This window comes from Pongo abelii, chromosome 11, assembly GCF_028885655.2.
Source record: "Pongo abelii isolate AG06213 chromosome 11, NHGRI_mPonAbe1-v2.0_pri, whole genome shotgun sequence".
Lineage (NCBI taxonomy): Eukaryota > Metazoa > Chordata > Mammalia > Primates > Hominidae > Pongo > Pongo abelii.
The window spans coordinates 126,070,750-126,092,239 of NC_071996.2; the positions used below are offsets into that span (position 1 = coordinate 126,070,750).

Consider the following 21,490-nt stretch of genomic DNA (forward strand, 5'->3'; position numbering starts at 1 on the left):
TATGAGGAAAAATCTATGACCTTCTCAACACATGAAGGAAAAAGTACATCCTTGTGGGTTGGCTTTTATTTAGTTAATGTAAACCTGGAATGGATTTTTTACCTATCAAAAAAAAAACACAATATTCAATGCATGACAGGACACATTATACTCATGTTAGCAGATCTTAACTATGTGGAACCAAATGTACTAAAATAACTTTCTATATTAAAAATGATGTATTTACACAGTTAAGATGCCATCACATATGCAAATGTGTTACTTCAAAAATTGTTAATGTCAATGCTCCTTACACCCATATTTTTTGAATTATTAATTGGAAATTCTACATGCCAAAAATATGAAATGGTGAAATTAAATTAATCCAGACTGATGACATAAGCTCTCTTCGGAAAACCACATTCCACATGTGGACGCTAGATAATCCTCCATTATTTGAGGGCTCCAGAATTACTGGATAATTTCTCAGAACTGAAGTATTTCACAAGCCCACAATGAAAATGCTTTCAATGAGTTATTTTTAAGCATAGAGTTACACAAAAACCTTTAAAGATCTGACCGCTATATTTTCATAACTTCTAAGACAGATACACAAACACCAACATACATATATGATACAAACCAACAGCAAATTGAAAGAACAAACCAGATCATAAAAGAACAGTGAATTAGGTTTGTTCTGTGATGGCCTTGGTGGTCAAGGGAGGAGAAAGGAACAAGAATCTTAAACATATATTGTGACTAAAGTTTAAAAAAAAAATTCTGTATTTCTACATCCGAACTAAGCAAGGTAAGAAGTAGATCATTCTCTCATTTAGAAAAGTTTCAGGGAAAATGTGAAATTTTAAAAACTATTTTGTCAGTGATTTGAGGGATAGAGGAAATGTAGCTTGCACCAGGACTACAGCAATGCTTTAGAGACAGTTAAGAATGCTCTGAGCAAAAAGTGAAGGCTTAGCATGCTTCATGAAGAAAGTGACACTAACTGGAGCCCTATGAATGGTCAAGAGGCTTTAACCTATCCTATTCCATCTACTATGTTTATTAAAATCCAACATTTTGTAAATGTAGTAGTTATAAACAAAATGCATGGCAATTTGATTTTCAGGGTTCTCCACAGATATATGTCAAATTGACAATTGGATGATTGTATCTTACTAAATCTAAATCACCCTCTTACATTACAAAACCAAACCAGTCTTTCTTTGGCTCTTGTTCCTTTTACACTTAAACTCACTCAACCCAGTGATATGTTTTCTCTTGCCATTTCAGAAAGATTCTATGTATATATATTGGCAGCTTCAGTGACCATAAAGGAATAAACTGCAATTGCAGAAGTCAATCTGTGTTTAAGAAAAAGCCTGAATATTGGATTTTGCAAAATACAGTTGCTTTTCTGGGCATAAGGATTAGGAATTCACAATTAGGTCCTTTGTTCCCCAGAAGTCATTTTTCTTTTAAACTATTTTGTTTATAGTTTAGCTGTTCCTGACATTTAACAGAAAAAATTAAAATGTTAAGGATTGAAACCAATCACCAACCAATAGCTCACACAGCAGCCTGATATGGCAGCTTCAGTGCTGCGTCTGCTGACTTCCTTGTTATCAACTGAAAAATTTACCCCACAGCAGAGTCTGCATTCAAAAGCATATGCCACTCTGCCCAACAAAATGCATAAATCAGCTGAGTCCCTTGAGTCATGACTGATTTTTTAAAATGTTGCAGCAACTGCATATCTACAGTCTCAATAAATGCAGTGGTTGGCTCAGCCTCAAAGAACCTGAATGTGTCTGATTTAGAGTGGAAGTCTTAATGCTCAAAAAGTGTGCCTGACGCAGTCTCTAAACTGGCAGCCTGACGGCCTCATACAACACGGATGGTCAGTCAAAAAAGACTACATTAGAATAAGAAACTGTCCAACGAGGTCAAGCATGAAAATAGGGCTAGCAGTCTTTCATCTACTCTTATAGGAATACTGGTCACATAAAATGTGTGGGAGGCATATCAAAATCCAGCATGGATTCTATTTTCATTTTGGAAGACATGCTTGCCCCACCCCAGATTGACACAAGGCTGGGAATGTTGGGTTTTTCCTTAATATTAGAAAACAAGTTAATGGCAACTGTTGCTCCCTTCTGAGCTACCAAGGGGCAACTGGTACATTCTCTCTGAGCACTATCTGTAAGAATCTGCTCACAGGTTTGTCTCCCTTAAGACTGGCAACTCTGTCTCTGATATTCTAAAGCAGTCTCTAGCAACGAAAAAGAACTTAAAGATCTTTTCCACCAATGTGCTGTGCTGAATGACACTGCCTTGCTCATTCTTGCCACTCTATCTCTACTTTTTGAACCAGTAGTTTAGGTACTGCTCCCACCAATGAAAATCTGAGGAATTTTCACATCAACTGGAAAACTATGGTTTAGACTTTTTTCTTCAAAAAAGTTTCATTATTTAGAAGGAAATTGCTAATGTGAATCCAACAGACAAAAATGGTTACTGGTTTGAGAAACAGTAAAAACATGTTAATTCACTCAAAAAAAGTAGGTGACGAATTACTCAAAAAACAACATGCCTGTTTCCATAAATAAATTCCCACATTCGTCTGTTTTGGTTTTCTTATTCTAAAAATAAAAAATAAAAATAAAAATAAATAAATAATAAAAAAAAGCATAACAAAACCAATTAAGTCAAAAGTTAGGATAAGAATTGGCCCCGAGTGCCTCAGCAAGGTGACATTAGCCCTTTAATGGACAGCTAAGGCTTTCAAGTCATTCTAGTAAAAAATTCCCATAAACCAGGATGCTAAATTATCTGAGCTTAGGAATTGTAATACCTTAACAACAAGAGCAAACACCAACAGTTCTTATTACATGGCTAGAACTTTTCGAACTGTAATTTCATTTAATCCTTATAACTTATCAATGAAATAAGTGCTATCATTATTCCCACTGTACAGATGAGAAAGTTGAGCCACAGAGAGAATAAACAAATTGTCCGAATTTAAGCAGCTGGTAAAGGCAGAACCATGACTCAAAGCCAAGCACTCTGGCTGCAGAGTCTCTCTATGGAACTGCGGTGCTTTGCTGCCCCCCCTGTTGTCCTCTATGTACAGCAGATGACAAGTAGGGAATCCACATGTACATATTTAGAATACTCAATCAGAAAAGCTCCTTTTGTTATGAAATAAAATCCAGGCCTACCTAAACAGAAAACATACTCCAAATAAACTAAAGCAAATCTATGTTTTCAAAATGGTAGACTTACCAAGCACATTTACCTCCCTTCATTTCTCAAATCCCATTGATGATGGAAAACTTTTTTAAAAAAGAATAAAGCAGAATGATACAAGACAACAGGCAAAAGTAATACCAGAAATGAATCAATGGAGAAAATAGAGCAGTGTAATGACAACAAAGACAGATATAAAAGAGGTTTCCTACAGAAATAGGAACTATCCTTCCCAACGAAACAAAGTACTGCAGAAACGCAAATCTAAAAGATACATGAACTGAGTTTCTGGGATAATCACCTAAGTAATTTGTTCTTTCTTTCTTTCCTTTCTTTCTTTCTTCTTTTTTTTTGGGGGGGGGGGCGGTGGGGAGACAGGGTCTTACTCTGTTGCCCAGGCTGGAGTGTAGCTACTGTAAACATAGCTTACTGTAGACTCAACCTTCTGGGCTCAAAAGATTCTCCCACCTTGGCCTCCCAAAGTGCTGGGATTACAGGCATGAGCCAACACGCCTGGCCACCCAGGTGATTTGTTAGAAGATGGCCTATAGCACTAGCACTTAAGAACAGCTCTCTCAATAGGAAGTCTTCCTAAGCATAAGCCTTCGGGCCAGAAAGAGAAGCAGAGTACAGTCTACACCTGGGCCTTTCCAACAAACACAAATTAAAACAAAAATAGCAAAGGCACCACTACCCAGGACTAAAATACTGTCAAGTGCCCCAACCCTACAACAGCCCCAACTTCCTCATCTGCACCCTCTGCCTGGTTGTGAGCATGCCCAGCCCCACAGAACCGTGCATGGCCCTCAGGGAGCCCTAGCAATTAGGGAAGAGGCCTACTGCTGAAACAGTATTACAAAACTTTTGAGGAAACCTAGTGTAATTAACCTAACCCTGATTTATAAATGTAACCATATATTTATAAACATGAACAGATCATCAAGGATCAAAACAATACAAAACTCAAAGAAATAAGATGAATGGAAACAACTCAAGGCTAACAGAAAAATTTGACAATGGAATTATATCAAATTCTCAGTTATCTCTACCAATGGAGGATTTAAGGCACAAGAACACTCAAAACTATTTGCAGCTGGCACTAAACATGTTTTCTGATTTCTATTATAGTAAACTTACCACCTAAAGAAAATTCTACATAGTGATATTAAACACGAACTTCCATTCTCTAAGGATGTGTGACTGAGATCTCTACTATGGCTCCAGCTCCAAGTTCAATATTTTATGCAGCCCTGGGCAAATTACCACTTTCTGTCTTAATTTTCTAATCCATTAAATGGGACAATATTGGGGAACAGATGGAATCCAGCATTGGCTGGAGAGTTTGCCATGGACAGTACTAGCTCTGGTCATACCTCTATAATTCCTAAGATAGGTCGATTTACAGTCAATAGTTGTGACTGCTTTGGAAAGTTAAGAATGATATGTTTATCCTCTTCAGGAGAAATTGAGAATAAGGTCTCTGCTTTTGTCAACTGATTCAAAAGAACACACTCTGAATTCTGCAGAGTCTAGAGTAAGCATCGCTGCATAAACACTGCTAGGAATTGATCTGTTAAATCCAGAAACCAAGGAAACACAGCAATTGAGTCACTTAAAGTATTGCTCACCAAGGGACCAATGCACATACAGCTTCGAACAGTCAGATTTGTATCAGAGACTGGAGATGTGGAGTTTGAACAAAACTGAATTCCTTGGCAATCAAGTGGAGGTACTTACTAAATATACACTCATTAAATAACCACCAACCACCACATTCCAAGTGTTGGACCAAGCAACCCACTGTACTAACAAGTCCAGGGCTTACTCAAAAGTAACAAAAACTGGTAAAACACATTCACAGTCACTGGTACAATGGTAACGGTGGACAGTCACTGCTAAGCTAGAATGACATGATATCAAGTATGTTAAGACAATATGCACATAAATCATGCCACATAAGAAAATGTTCCACCGTGCTTGTCAAGTTGAGGTTTTAACAGTAATCTTCTTAATTATTAAATTCTTTGTTGAAAAATGCTTTCCATTAAAAGAAATGAGAGACATAGCAACCAAATAGCTGGACCTTAAATTCTGATTCAAATAAATTAATCATAAAAATTAAATTTATAAAACAAACAAAACTGAAGTGGTAGCGCTTATCTTTTAGAAATACATACTAAAGTAGTTGGGCGCCGATGGCTCACGCCTGTAATCCCAGCACTTTGGGAGGCCGAGGCGGTTGGATCACCTGAGGTCAGAAGTTCGAGACCAGCCTGGCCAACATGGTGAAACACCATCTCTACTAAAAACACAAAAATGAGCCGGGTGTGGTGGCACACGCCTTTAATCCCTGCTACTTAGGAGGCTGAGGCACAAGAATCCCTTGAACCCAGGAGGCAGAGGTTGCAGTGAGCTGATATCAGGCCACTGCACTCCAACCTGGGTGAAGAGTGAAACTCTGTCTCCAAAAGAAAAAAAAAATACATACTAAAGTGTTTGCCGATGAAATGATACAATGTCTATGATTCATATTAAAATAATATGGGAAGTTGGTAGTGGTATAGATGAAAGAAGCCTGTCCATGTGTTGGTAACTGTTGAAGATGGGTGCTGGGTACATAGGGGCTAATTATACTATTTTTTCTGCTTTTATGTATAGTTAAGGTTTTCATAATGAAAAAATGTTTTAAATACACAAATCAAATCAAAGGTGACTTATTCTTACCTGTATTAGAATCTTTTATTACAATGTCAGAGATTTCAAACAGTTTCAGTGGAAGGGGCATCTTACGATTTGCTGCTATGGTCTTCAGGAGGCCAGGAAGAAGGGTAGTGCGTGCCACCTACAGGAAAAGACATGAAATTGCACTGACCAAATAGGACCCAAACAAACACACTTGGTTAAAGACAAAGACTATGGCTTCATAGGAAGACACTTCTGGAAAATGCATTGCCCTAAAATAGCCAAGTCACTTTCAATTTTCAATTCCAGGACACTGAAATTGAAATGAAAAGAATTGAAAACATTCTGGCTTCCAAATTTACAAAATGAAAAATCATAAATTTGATTAAAAAATAACTGAGAAACAAATACAACCTCAATATGTTTGCTCATATGTAAGGCTTGGTTATTTTATTCATTATCATTCATTATTTCATTTTTTCTTTTTTTAGAGACACAGTCTCACTCTTTTGCACAGGATGGAGTGCAATGGGCACAATCACAGCTCACTGCAGCCTCAAATGCCTCAAATGGCTCTAGTGATCTCCTGCCTCAGCCTCCCAAGTAGCTGGAAATACAGGTACATACCACTGCACCCAGCTAATTGATTTTCATTTTAAAAACTGAAGTCTGCTTTCAAGATTTCAAATGCATGTATGCAAGTTTTCATATCCTGCTTCATTTCACAAAGTAATTTAAATAGACTACAAGAAATACAAATGTTTAAATAGATTAAATATAGGTCAGGCACAGTGGCTCATGCCTGTAATCCCAAAGCTTTGGGGGGCCAAGGTAGGACGAACACTTGAGGCTATTAGTTCAAGACCAGCACGGGCAACATAGCAAAACACCACCTCCACAAATTTAAAGATTAGCTAGGTATGGATACATGCCTTTAGTTTCAGCTACTCCGGAGGCTGAGGTGGAGAACTGCCTGAGCTCAGGAGTTCAAGGTTACAATAAGCTATAATCATACCACTGCTCTCCAGCCTAGGCAACAGAGAACCTGCCTCTAACAAATAAATAAATAAAACCATAAATAAATTAAATATGAATTAATCAGAATTAGGACCAGGAAAAATGTAAATGCAATTAAAATACCACAATGAGGAAAACAGAATACAAATATGTAGGTGCTAAAAAATATATATAGCTGCTGTGGGTAGGCTGTAACTACAGTTCTAAACTTTTTATTAACTAAAGCAAACGTGATAGTATGTACAGTCATTTCATTCTTCCTATTCCTAAGAAATGCATACCCTGGTACATTAAAAAAAAAAAAGCAAAAATTTCCTGCTTTGTCTGTAAAATAAATTTCTCCCTGTAAGCTATACGGAATATATCAGCTTCCAACACATGTTACCAGAAGGGTTTTATAAGCAGTGGTGTAACATTATTGTGAGAGTCTGGGCTCTGCAGTCAGACCCCAAGCACTGTTATCTTTTCCCCAGACTACTGCATAACATTCTTAAGCTGGCTTCTGCGCTTCCACTCCTGCCACCTTGTGGCCTATTCTCCATACGAAGTGGTCCTTTAAGACAGAAATCAGATCATGCAACTCCCCTGGTCAAAAATCTCCAAGAGGTTTCCATTAAATTTTGAATAAAATCCATGGCCTACCTGGGACCCTATGTGATGTGCCCTGACTCCCTCTCTACCCTCAACCCCTGCTGCTCCCGCAGGCTTACTGCACTCCAGTCACACTGGAGGCCACACTGGTCAGCAAGAAGATTTCCATCCTGGGGCCTCCATGCTTACTCTGCTCATACATTCTTCCTCTAGGTTCACATGTGGCTTCCTTCCTTCCTTCAAGTGTCTGCTCAAATGTTCTCTCCTACAGATGTTTGCCCTGAACACCCAAGCTAAAACACAGACACTCTTAGATCCTGCACAAGTAACCAAAAGACCCTAAATGGAATTGTTAGATTGTGTTTTGAATGAAAAAGAGAACGTCTTTCCCATCACACTCACTATACCAACAAGCTGCTACTCGCCTTCAACTTGGTGCTTCTTAAATATTATTCATTTTCCCCATTGGAGGGCAAGTGCCCAAACCATTCACAAAAACGAAACTACAATGTTAAAAGTTAAAAGGAAATTTAACTTATTGAAATATAATAAACAAACTACTGTTATAGAAAATTTTTCTTAATTTTATCAGTGTATTTTATAGATATGCCTTATTTGCATATTTAAAAACCTACAGAAATACAAAAAATTAAACCTGAATCTGATCAAGCTTCTATATCCAACCACCAATTTACTGGAAATTTAGGGGGCCATTGGAACATATTCAGCAAAATCCTAAACGTAATTCTATAGGACAAATGACTCAGTTTCCTCAATAAACTGAAAGGAAAAGAAAGACGGAAGGATGAGAGGTGCAACTTGTAGATTAACAGAGACATGAAAAGCATATAAATCAATGTCAATGTATGAACCGCATTTGAATCCCAACTCAAACTGTTAAAAAAAAAAATTGATGGGAGGCCGAGATGGGCGGATCACGAGGTCAGGAGATTGAGACCATCCTGGCCAACACGGTGAAACCCCATCTCTACTAAAAATACAAAAATTAGCTGGGCATGGCGGCACACACCTGTAGTCCCAGCTACTCAGGAGGCTGAGGCAGGAGAATTGCTTGAACCCAGAAGGCGGAAGTTGCAGTGAGCCAAGATTGCACCACTGCACTCCAGCCTGGCAACAGAGTGAGACTCCACCTCAGAAAAAAAAAAAAAAAATTGACAATTGGGAAAACTAAAACAATGACTGGATATGTGAGGTGATTAAAGAATATTATTGTAAATTTGGAAGGGGTGTGGTAATATTCTGTAAGTTTGTTTATTGTCACTATAATAAAATTTTACATATTTTAGCCAAGTTACATTTTTATCTTGCCCATTCTCTAACATATTTACTATCAGAAAAGAGCCCAAAGTTAAGAATTATGCAAGAGAAAGAATGGATTTAGACAAGAAACTGAGTTATAGGCCCATGAAGAACTTTACATTTAACTTAACCATAAATATAAACCTCTTAGCCAAATTAGTGATGGTAGGACTCACCTGCTGGTAAAGCAAGGTAAAATATAGAATCTGTTAGGTCAAAAGACAGGCACTCTCTTTGATCTTTAAGGTACTTCATGCAGAAAGATTGATTCTTAAGTGTGCTAAGCCACAGCTATTTATAGTGACATTTAATGCATTTCTGATTATTTTCCTTCCACTTATATAAAATAGATAAGACAGGATGTAAATCCTGAAGAACATAACAGTTACCACATCTTAAGAAATCTATCAAGCTTCACTAGGGGAATACAAGGAGGTGGGGGGCAAGGGCTGAAAAACTACCTATTGGGTACTATGCTCACTACTGGGTGATGGGTTCAATCACACTCCAAACCTCAACATCATGCAATATACCTTTGTAACAGACCTACACATGTACTAACTGAATCTAAAATAAAAGCTGACAAAAGGCCAAGCGAGGTGGCTCACACTTGTCATCCCAGCACTCTGGGAGGCCGTGGTGGGTGGATCACTTGAGGCCAGGAGTTCGAGACCAGCCTGGCCAACATGGTAAAACCCCATCTCTATTAAAGTACAAAAATTAGCAAGGTATGGTAGCACATGCCTGTAATCCCAGCTACTCGGGAGGCTGGGGCACAAGAATCGCTTGAACCCCGGAGGCAGAGGTTGCAGTGAGCCAAGATCAGGACACTGCACTTCAGCCTGGGTAAGAGAGGGAAGCTCTGTCTCAAAAAATAAATAAAAATAAAATGAAGTTTTTTTAAAAAGTAATCAAGCTAGATAAGTAAAACTGGGAGAAAAAGGTGCATTTAGAATAAACAAAAATCCATTAAGATTTACTGAAAAATCATTCTATGCAAATGAATTTGAATACCTCTTATTAAAAAGAACACCATGGGCAAACTTTAAAAGCAATCGGAAACTAGACCTCAGAAAATAAAATATAACAATTCATTACTACAATCCTTCCAAAATTAGTATAAGGATTCTTCAAAGTTCTGACCCTAAGTATAGATAAAGAATTCATATACTTGATATATATTACCAATTAGTTCTTTAATTAGTCTAGCTCTAATCTACAACATTAGTAGGTGGTTCTATAGATAAACTTTAGAATTTTTAAATTTAGTTTTAAACACTTTTAGAACTTTTAGAATTCTTTTTAGAACTAACCCAGTCCCTTATTTTTGTAGACGTAAAAACCAAAATCCAAAGAAACGATTTCAAATCAGAATTCAGATATTATTTATAATAGCATTAACCTTCTTTAAAATATAACCTTCCAGTTCCAAGATTCCCCTTGATTCTAGAAGATATGATTTTCTCTAAAATCTAGGTTAAAAAACATACAGACTTGCATATGCAAGAGAAATAGAACAAGAGCTTATTAGTATAAAAGAGAACTATTTAAAGTTATCAATAAGCAAAGATGTTATAATCTTAAAATGCCCTCCCTTTATAGTTAATATCCTAATCTATAACACAAATCACTTAATACTCAATATTAAAGTAGTATCATTCTCATTTAAATATTCCTAATCTCTAAATGAAACTGCCAATAAACTTAGACAATTACAATAAAAGACATAAGCAGCACAGTCAAGAACTGATATAATGGGCAATTTCAAAGTGAATGACTTACGAAGGAACTGGGACCAGGTTTTGATTCATTTATTACAAATGAACGGAAAAGAGATGAAATCTGGCTAGGTGCAGGGGCTCATGTCTGTAATCCCAGCACTTTGGGAGGCTGAGGTCACTTTGCGGGTCACTTGAGGTCAGGAGTTCAGGACCAGCCTCGCCAACATGGTGAAACCCCGTCTCTACTAAAAATACAAAAATTAGCCAAGCATCGTGGCACGCACCTGTAATCCCAACTACTTGGGAGGCTGAGGCAGGAGAATCACTTGAACCCGGAAGGCAGAGGTTGCAGTGAGCCAAGATCGTGCCACTGCACTCCAGTCTGAGCAACAGAGCAAGACTCTGTCCCAAAAAATAAAAATTAAAAAAAAAAAAAAAAAAACAGATGAAATCTGAAAATAGTATTTAAAAATCAATTATGAAATGGAAGGTTCAGACAAGACAGATTGGGCCAGATAATACAAAGCAAGTAAGAACCCAGTATGAAGTTAATCAAGAAAATATTATTTTTAAAAGTGTTAAGAATTTTTGGCAGCAAAGCATGTAATAACCAACTATAAACTTACCCAAGAAGATATTATTAAAAAGCTCTAAGATTTCACCATCTCAGGTATAATAACTGAAGAGACTTTTCCTAACTCATGTACTACCTCTCGGTTTTTACATGAATTCTCACCTACTTAAAATTCTTACCTGAAATTCAGCTGTTTTAGGATTACTTATGTGGACTGCCTTTGTTGCAGAGATATCCACACCAAGTTTATCAGCAATATCTTCTTGGGAGCACTGTGAAGTACATACAAAACAGATTAATATGGAAAAGCAATTAAGTTTAAAATAAAACGTAATGCTGTAAGTCAACTACTAAGAGCAATTTATATTCTCTACACATATCAGCAAGTTAAGAATAGGCCTGGTGTGAGCTGAAGTAAATGTAATAATAATAATAATAATAATAAACAAACAAAAAAGAATAAGCTAACAATAAATACACATCAATCTCAGGCCCACAGCAGATGGAATTTAACATTAATACTTCTTTCACAATGAGTCCTAGCCATCATACAGAGCTAAAGTAAATTTTTCACATGGAGATGGTATAAACTGTACTCGGGCCCTTCCTAAGCTAGTTTCCCATTTACCTTTCCAATCTAATCTCCCATGATGCCCTAGCCATTCCCTAAACCTTATGTTTCCCTACCTTACCTGAAATGCCCTCCCAGCCCCACTTGCTACCATTCCCTAAGGCTGACTTAAATGACCTCTCTTCCATAATATTCCTAATGACTCTAGTCAGAAACTTTCTCTCCCTCCTTGGTATTTCATGACTTTCCATTTTGACTACCATTGTAACCCTTGCTAAATCAATCCATAATGACTTGTGGCAGAACAGTAGGACTGACAACAGAATTCAAGTGACTGGAACTCTGCCCAGTGTTCTTTTACTGTATCACTTAACTTCTGTGCACATGCCTGAAACTCATAACAAATAAACTGCCGAGTACCCACCAATCGAAGAGAAAGATGCTTGCCACCCTCAGAAACCAGCATTGTAGGCAGAAGTTATGAAATTAAAAACTCACTGACGATTAGATACATCAAGTCTAATAATAAATGATATAATGAGATAATGCAAGTATGGTGCCTGGCACAGAGTAAGCACTCAAAAAATGTCAACAATGATGATAACTGACAAATCATTACCAAGGATAAATTATTATCATGTATATTAATGCTAGCTTTTTGAAAAAGCATTAAAACGTAACACAAAAACTGACGTACCATCAGATTATTGTACTATTGTCCAATGGTAGGCAATATTGTTCATTATGCTGTTCTACAACTAGTTTTCAAAGGCTAGTTGGCCGGTATTTCACTTATTAAAACAAAATGATACACATCAACTGAAATGGTAAAAAGAATTCATTTCATGTCAATGTCAGTTCTAGTGATTCTTGCCATGCTTTCTTGAGAAAGATCCTGAAGCCACATCCAGGCATAGCAGAAAACAGCTCCCCGATCTGCTACAGCTGCTGAGGTGGAGAATGGTGGCACGCACACTGGAGATAAGCGTTTTCCCCACAGCATAAAGAAGTTTTACAGCAAGACTTAGGTATAATGTGATTGATTAATTAGGAAATGCAACTGACATGAAGCAATCTATTCTCAAATGAAACTAGTCTTCTCTATGTAAAAGAAAAACACTCCACAGACACATAGCAATGCAGCTGTGTATCTGAGTGACCTTGTATTTTATCATGGCAATGGATAATAAGGGATAGTGACAAGAGGCAATTTAAATTAAGCTACCCTGAAGTGGCAGTAGTTAGTACACAGTAAGAAACTTTTTTTTTGTTTGAGACAGAGTCTCACCCTGTCGCCCACATTGGAGTTCAGTGGTGCAATCTCGGCTTGCTGTAACCTCCACCTCCCAGGTTCAAGCGATTCTCCTGTCTCAGCCTCCCGAGTAGCTGGGATTACAGGCGTGCACCACCACACCCGACTAATTTTTGTATTTTTAGTAGAGACGGGGTTTTGCCATGTTGGCCAGACTGGCCTCGAACTTGTAGCCTCAAGTGATCTGCCCGCCTCGGCCTCCCAAAGTGCTGGGATTACAGGCATGAGCCACCATGCCTGCCAGGAACTTTTTTTAATGTTAATATTTATGTGTTTATTTTAATGTGTTAGAAAAATACAACAAATAAATGAACCTTATCGTTTTTACAGATATTATTCCTATAACAAGGCTGAAGTACATAAGCCAACTTAAAAGTGAGCCAATTTAAAAGAAAATATTACAACTACTATGCAGATATAGCAAAAATCAATATGATGAAATGTGAATTATTTATACTTGGAAAGTCAGGGACTAGGTTTCAGAAAAAAAAATGGCTGTTACTCTTGTGCAAAACTGGATTTAACAACATAGACCATCTTTGCTCAGCGATGCTTAGGCTTGCCTATAAACATCTTTATAAACATCTTTAATGTTGAAATTCCTACAGGAAAATTTAGTACAAATCTGAAACCCTCTAGGAGCTCACTCCTTTCTCTTCCCCCCAGTGATAAACAATGAACGTATTAAAGTGACTTTGGACAGCTGAACAGACTGTTTCTAACATCCCTCGTGTGACAGTTCAGTCACAGGCCTTGGATGCAGACAGGCATGGGCGGGAATCCCAGATCCACAGTCATGGTGTAGGACAAGTTACTTAAATTAACTGCTGTGAAAGACAGGAACGCCTACTTCACAGGAGTATACTGAGAAGAAATGGAATCATGTACACAAAGCCCTTGGCATAGGGTAAACATTCCCTGCAGAGCAGCCACTAGTCAAGACTCAGCCTCTGTGCTCCTTCGAAGACACATGAGGCTCCAAGGTCACACAATCAAACTGGCAATGGATATTGTAATAAGTATAAAGCATAAGTATAAAAAGGATAAAGTAATAAGTAACTTTTCTCAAACTGGCACCACTGATATAAAAGGGCAGGGAAAAATGCACACCCAAGTTTTAACAGCAGTTGTTTCTGGGGAGGAAAAGAGGATTCGAAGTGGGGAAGAGAACTGTTATGGTTTAATCTACATGGTTAAAGTATGAGTCCTTTAAAATAAGATGTATTCCTATGACACTCATATGTTTTAAAAAATAAAAATATATTTTTCAGTTATTTTTGGTACTTCATTTTATATGAAATCCTGGATGCTCACAGCTACAAATGTGTGTATATATATGTACACAGATGAATGACATGGCATTACAGACCTAGTGTACACGGTATGAGACCATGGAAAAGCACTGTTCTAGGAGGCCAAAGGTCAGGACCCTGCTCATGATATAATGAGATCATGCAGGTATGGTGGCCTGGAACACAGCAGTTCTCCTGCTGTCCGTGTAAAATGTGCTACGTACTTATCCTCTCTCAGCCTCAGGCTTCCTCATTGGTGCAGTGCCTGACATATAATAAATGCTCAACAAATGTTGAATGAATGACTCCTGAATCAGAAAAATCAAAATATTAAACAAACTAGAAGTAGAGCCCCTTAAATACTCTAAAAGATTGAGAATTTCAGGGCTAGGGCTAAGTTGCAGGGGAGAAAAAGAAGTAGCTTCCTTTCACCTCATAGATTAAACATACTTGAATGCTCAAGAACTACATTGCAGGCACCGCAGAAATGCTCAGGAAGAGGGAAAAACGGAACTACAAATTGCATACACATTTTATTCTCTCAAATGATCAATCTGGTGGGGGAGGGAAATTTCCTTCTGTTTTTGTAATAAAAGTCATTTCCTGATTTAGGCCTTTTATGTCAGCTTTTCAACTCAAAGCAAATGTTTGTGAACGTGTTCAAAGACAAAGAAATTAATTTAATGTGGAACAGTCCACAAGCCTTTACCCAGGACGGCATCTAGTGGGCACAGCCATAACCAAATTAAGACCAAATATTCTAACTTAATAAATTTGGTTATGAAATACATTGTGAACTCTCAACACTCACATGAAACTATAAAATACTTTGTCATCTGTCATTTAAGGTATTTTTTTCTAGGCCTTCATTTTCTTTTGTGGCTGTAAAAACAAAAGCTTCAAAATTACTTTACCAGGAATTATATAATCTCAAGTAACAAATTTGTTCTTCCAGAATCTGGAAGTTCTAACCGTCTAGATTTTATAAATTCTTATAAAGCGTCATAGAATAAATAATTCAGAGAGTCTAAGTAAACAATCATCTGGGCAGAAAAAGCATGTAAGACGTACCAGGGCAAAGGTAAGTGCTTCAGTGAAGCCAGCGGCTGCCATGTCATGTCTGAGAAGTTCAGTGAGCTTATTAAGAGGAAACTGAAAAAAAAAAAGGATCCACTTGATTTCACCTCAATTATTTCTTGTTTTTTAAAAGGGAGATTTATACAGAACATGTCATTAAAACTTTTTTTAATAAAAATGTTTAAAAGATTAAAAACCTTTTCACCCTTACTAACGTACTGCTAATGCCACTATTTCCCTACCAATATTACCTCCTCCCTCTCCACCGCTCTGCCACCCTCTGCTCCTACACAGATGTACAAACCACCCCCACTTCCATCTCTCCCACACACAGCTTCTGCCTTCAGGCCCAAGTTGAGAAAATGAATCTCTGAGAGATTCAACAAGGGCTCCAAACTTGAAACCTGTCTTTCTTCAAAGAACTAGTCATCACAGGTTTTCAACTTACTCTAATCATTTGGGCATCTGTTTTGTATCCTCTCCATAGCAAATGCCTCTCATTGCAGAGCATGTCCAAATACTGCTTGATTCCTACGTTCTGTTTTCTCGAAGCCTTCCTGGCATTAAATAATCAGTTTCTAACAATAAGGAGTGTTTATTTAAGGATGCAATCTTACTTGATTAGCTATGGTGTAAGTTTTCGGGAGAGTCATCTGAATGTTGTTATATCCATAAGCAATAGCTGCATCTTCTACAATATCACATGCATGGATAATGTCAGCTCTGGTTGGAGGGATTTCAATCTCAATCTGATTCCCATCACCTATGACTTCTGATTTTAAATACATCCTGGTCAGAAGTTTGGCAAGATTTTCTGGAGTTTCTCTGAAAAAGGAATGAACAAACCATAAACTTCATTGGATTTTTTTTTAATGTTTACATTGTGCTTCAACATATGCTACTAGCTGAAGCAGTAATCTTTCTTTTTGAGTTCTATCAGAAACCAGATATCTTAACTGATGTTTTATCATTTCTTAACTGACTCTGAAGGATCGCAAAAAAAAATTAGTCATACGTGTACTTTGTTGTTGAATTAAGTGAAGTTTTCAGAGCATACCTGATTCCAACTTTTTTGTTAATTAGGTCAGCTCTCACCATCTCCTTTCGGTAAGCTAATTCCTTAAAGAGAAAGAGTTTAAAAAGTAAATCATTTCCCATCAGATACAGCTTTAGACTCTTTTCCATTAAATTAGTCATTATTGCAGTTCTATTACGTTCCCAAGAAATTGTCATTAGAGCCACACATTGAGAATAAACTTGATGTTTCAAAAACAGTATTATGAGGAATAAATTTGCTACATTAGATTCATATATGAACATTCTACTTGCTAGACAGTTTGCACTGCCTGGAAATAATATAAAATGCCAAACATTTTTCCCTTTCAGATAGTCAATCCCCATTCCCCACAGTAAAACACTGTTGTGCTACATCATTCCAAAGACGTTTATAAATCCTGCTAAAGATTTTCAGTCTCGTCCTATGCAAGCAGATGGGTATGACCAAGAAAGAATAATTCCAATGTCACAAAGTCCATCATACTAAGTCTAAGAGCATGATGAAGATATTCCTTTCTTGCCATTTCCAGGTGGAGAAATGAGTCTCCTTCAAAGAGTACATAACTCCACTGTATTAGTGAGGTGAGAACACACACACATAAAACCCAGGCTTTTCAACACCTTTGGAAATGTCCTTATGAATATTTCTTATCACTCATTCACTCTCAAAAGTATAACATGCCACTAGCAAAAAGGCCATAGATTTTAAAACCTGTTTTGATTCAAGTAAGGGCAATGGTCCGGAACCTTGCTACTCAAAATGCAGTCCTCAGAGCAGAAGCACCAGCATCACCTGAGTGCTCGTGAGAAAGGCTGACTGCAGGTCTTGATAGCTAGTGGCAGGGACACCAGAGCTACTGAAGCCCAATCTGCATGTTTTCAAGATCCCCAGGTGATGAGAATGCACTGCAGGGTTTGGGAGGCACAAGGTGAAGATTGCAAAGTAATAATAACTTTTCTCAATAGTTACTATGACCTAAATAGTTATTATGAGCTGAACAGTACGAGATGCATTTTAAAGATAATCTTACTTAATCCTCACAACAGATGCTACTAGTATTCTCATTTGACAGGTAAGGAATTTGAATTTTAGCTGAATAACTAGTTCCAGGTCAGAATAGTAAACTGCCAAGTCCAAGTGCTGCTATATGCCCAGTGCTTAGAAAATGATTATCAGATAATAAGCATTTGGTATATGTATTTAATAAGTGAATGCATGCATACAAGAAGTAACAAATGGCTGGGCGTGGTGGCTCACGCCTGTAATCCCAACACTTTGGGAGGCTGAGGTGGGTGGATCACATGAGGTCAGGAGTTCGAGACCAGCCTGGCCAATGTAGCGAAACCCCATCTCTACTAAAAATACAAAAAAGTTGGCTGGGCGTGGTGGCACAAGCCTGTAATCCCAGCTACTCGGGAGGCTGAGGCAGGAGAATCGCTTGAACCCAGGAGGTGGAGGTTGCAGTGAGCTGACGCCACTGCACTCCAGCCTGGGTAACAGAGCGAGGCTCCATCTCAAAAAAAAAAAAAAAAAAAAAAGAAGTAACTAATGAACAAATTAATGAATTAATAAATTAAGACAACCTAATTCCAAAGTACACACCATTAACCATTAGTCTGACTACTGATAACTTATCTCCTCTAGTTCTCCTATTTTAAAACTTTATTCTTTTCTATGAAATAACAAAACACAAGAAAAAAAATTTTTAGGGTTTGAGAAAATATGCTATTTCATGTGAGAAAGAATCAGTTTTCCCCAGAGGATCCTTCCCTAAGAAAAGCTGTTCTAACTTAAGTTTAGGAGGAAATAAATGAATAAATGCCAAAACACTCATGCAGTACTCCTTTTGAGAAAGCCCACCATTTCAAATTTACAAAAGATCTCTATATCACAAATAAATGATTTTAAGGGATTATCCATATGAGGAGAAGAGTGAACCAAATATCAAAATATATTTCTCCTTTTCTTCCCAAAAATATATAATCACTTTTATTAACACTTGACAAATCATCATATTGAAAAGAGGCTGGACGCGGTGGCTCACACCTATAATCCCAGCACTTTGGGAGGCCGAGGCCGGCGGATCACAAGGTCAGGAGATCAAGACCATCTTCTCTAACATGGTGAAACCCCATCTCTACTAAAAATACAAAAAAAATTAGCCGGGCGTGGTGATGGGCGCCTGTAGTCCCAGCTATTCGGGAGGCTAAGGCAGGAGAATGGCGTGAACCCAGGAGGCAGAGCTTGCAGTGAGCTGAGATTGCGCCACTGCACTCCAGCCTTGGCGACAGAGGGAGACTCCATCTCAAAAAAAAAAAAAAGAAGAAGAAAAAGAAACTTTTCTCTGGCATTATTTTAAAACCATCTAAAAAGCTATCTCCAGCTAATCCCAACTGCTACTGTCATAAACTGCAAAAATGGCCACAAATTTCTCCCCTCTCTGTATCCATGGCCTTGCAATGTGACACTGCCAATCTTCCAATCAGGAGATGACATCTATTTCTCCACCCGTCAAATCTAGCCAAATGACTAGCTTTGGCCAACAGAATAATGTTTGAAAAATGCGTGGGCACTGGGCATGCTCTCTTGCTGCTAGGAACCCTGCAACCAACCCCAAGTCAAAAAGCCCAAGCTAGCCTGCTATATGATGAGGGACACGTGAGTTGTTGATCCCACTGCCAAGAAGCAGACATGAGTGAGGCCATCTCAGATCATCCAGTTGCTAGCCAACCAGTCAACTGACTACATATGGGTAAGCCCAGCAGAGATTAGCCAAACTTGCTCAGACCAGGAAAACCACCCTATTGACCAAAAGAAACATGAGATAAATAAATGGTTGTTGTTTTAAGCCACTAAGTCTTGGGGGTAGTTTGTTAAATAACAAAAGCTAACTGACAATAGATACTTAAATCCAAATCAACTTTTAAAAACTAATATTGTCTGTATAATTTCAGTTATGCTTCATACAGTTATATGTTTCTTTTGAAGCATAATTAATACTCTAGAATAAAATATGATGCTAAATGTTAATGTCTTCCGGAATGGGGAGGTTTTGATCTTAGCAAGTTTCATCTACTGTAAAAGCTATTTAAATAGTAGAAACTATTTCAGGCTGTGATTTACTTCATAAATGACAAGGGAATAGTGAAAGATTCAAAGGGGAAGAAAAAGCTCATCAAAGAATGCTCTCACTGAATGAGAACCACGAAGTGACTGTGATACTGTTATGTTTTAGAACAGTCATCTTTATGTCAAGTCCCTTGGGTGGGGGGGACAAAACCCCCCAAGAATAATACTGGTTTAGATTTTTTACCAAGATCTTATGTCTTGACAATAACTGTGTGTTTACTACTAAATTAGTCTTAATAATACATTTGAAATTATTTATTAGTTACAGTGATGGCCTTCAGCAACTGTTAATTCAAGTGTGAACAGACTAATTACGTTTGGAGGGCTGAGTAATCTTAAAAGGAGTGAGACTATAAATTACTTATTTAATAGGTTCTATTGTTCTACAGCACTGTAGGATGCTATAATGTAATTAACAACAATTTATTGTATATTTTCAAATATAGAGGAGCAGACTATGAATGTTCCCAACACAACAAAATAATAAATGTCTGATATGATGGATATGCCAACTACCATGATTTGATCATTACATATTATATACATGTATTGAAACATCACACTGTACCCCATAAATATGTACAATTATTATGTGCCAATTAAAGAATAAAAACATTTTTTAAAAAACTACTCAGTTAACTAGTTAATAGGAGAATAAATCATAGGAATTATGACCACACAATGTTGTTGTATAATGTTGTGTGTTTACAGCTACAGTCAAACTGTCTGAATTTAGATCCTAGCTCTACTACTTAAAAATAATAAGCAAGGTATTTAACATCTCAAGGTCTCAGGGACTCCATCTGGAAAAAGCTTAATAAGAGCACCTACCCTCACAGGATTACGTTGAGGACTAAATCCATGTAATGCACATAGTATAGCGCCTGGCACACGGGTGGGTAGGTAGGGGACGGATAGACAGACAGAACATGAGTGCTCTATAGCCATTATTATTAGCATTGTTGTCATAATCATGAAGTCATTTCCTAAGCACTTACTGGAAAGGTATGTGATTTTCCATTAGGAAAAACCACTTCAGCAGCTTCGACCCTGAAAACAAAAGCCAGAAATAAAATACTTAAGAAAAAAATGTGCCATAAATTACAGACATGTGTATGGTTATCAAATCTTTCATTTGGGCTACAACTACAGCCTCAACACATTCCATCTATCGCATTCCAACACTGTTTGGATTGATCCTGCTATAAACAATAATACTCTACTGTTTCATCTCCTAGGGCTCTGATGTCCTTTTCAGGCACCACCTACTTGAAAGGTTTATTTTCCAGTACTGCAAAGCATGCATCCTACAGGGACTCCTTGCCAATATTGACACACACATTCTAGGCTTTACCAGGGCAGCGTGTTACATAATAAAACTGACAGAATCACTGAAATGAAAATCAATTTAAAAAAAAACTGATGCTGCCCATATAATTTCAATCACACTTTCTACAGTTATATATTTATTTTCAATTATATTAATATTCTAGAATAAACTATGATGCTAGTACTAAGGACCATATAGATTTGTTAAATAGTTTTTTAAACTAAAAATATGCTTTGGAAAAAATACAGTAATCTTACCGATATGGGATACATGCTTTGCTCTTATATATGCTTCTCTACCTCTGTTTAGCTGTTCTTTTGCTGTTCTTCCATCTATATATTCTCAAATCCAATGATCCCCAAACACAGCTTAAATTTCATTGCCTCCATGAAGCCTTCTCAGATTGTATTAGCTGGCAGTAACTTGCCCTTACGAACATCCGGAATATCACCAAAACTTTTTAAAGTACTTAATGCTTATGACTTTATCCAATATTTATGCGTATGGCTTATCTCCCTGAACAGATTATATGTTCTAGTTATAGGAACCACATTTTTAATCTTTATATTTATTTGTTTATTCATTCATT

General features: G+C 37.4%; 1 protein-coding gene across 2 annotated transcripts in view; it reads right to left on the bottom strand.

Annotated features, from left to right (window-relative positions):
• The window catches only part of FARSB (phenylalanyl-tRNA synthetase subunit beta), an 83,531-nt gene that overhangs the window by 35,603 nt on the left and 26,438 nt on the right, over nucleotides 1–21,490 (bottom strand). For both annotated transcript variants that reach the window (XM_002812914.6, XM_063713067.1), the window contains exons 10-15: nucleotides 20,570–20,621; nucleotides 16,443–16,504; nucleotides 16,003–16,210; nucleotides 15,380–15,460; nucleotides 11,313–11,405; nucleotides 5,953–6,070 (exon numbers count right to left, since the gene is read on the bottom strand). In XM_002812914.6, the coding sequence (XP_002812960.2) occupies nucleotides 5,953–6,070; nucleotides 11,313–11,405; nucleotides 15,380–15,460; nucleotides 16,003–16,210; nucleotides 16,443–16,504; nucleotides 20,570–20,621 (614 nt within the window). The remainder of the gene's footprint in view (nucleotides 1–5,952; nucleotides 6,071–11,312; nucleotides 11,406–15,379; nucleotides 15,461–16,002; nucleotides 16,211–16,442; nucleotides 16,505–20,569; nucleotides 20,622–21,490) is intronic.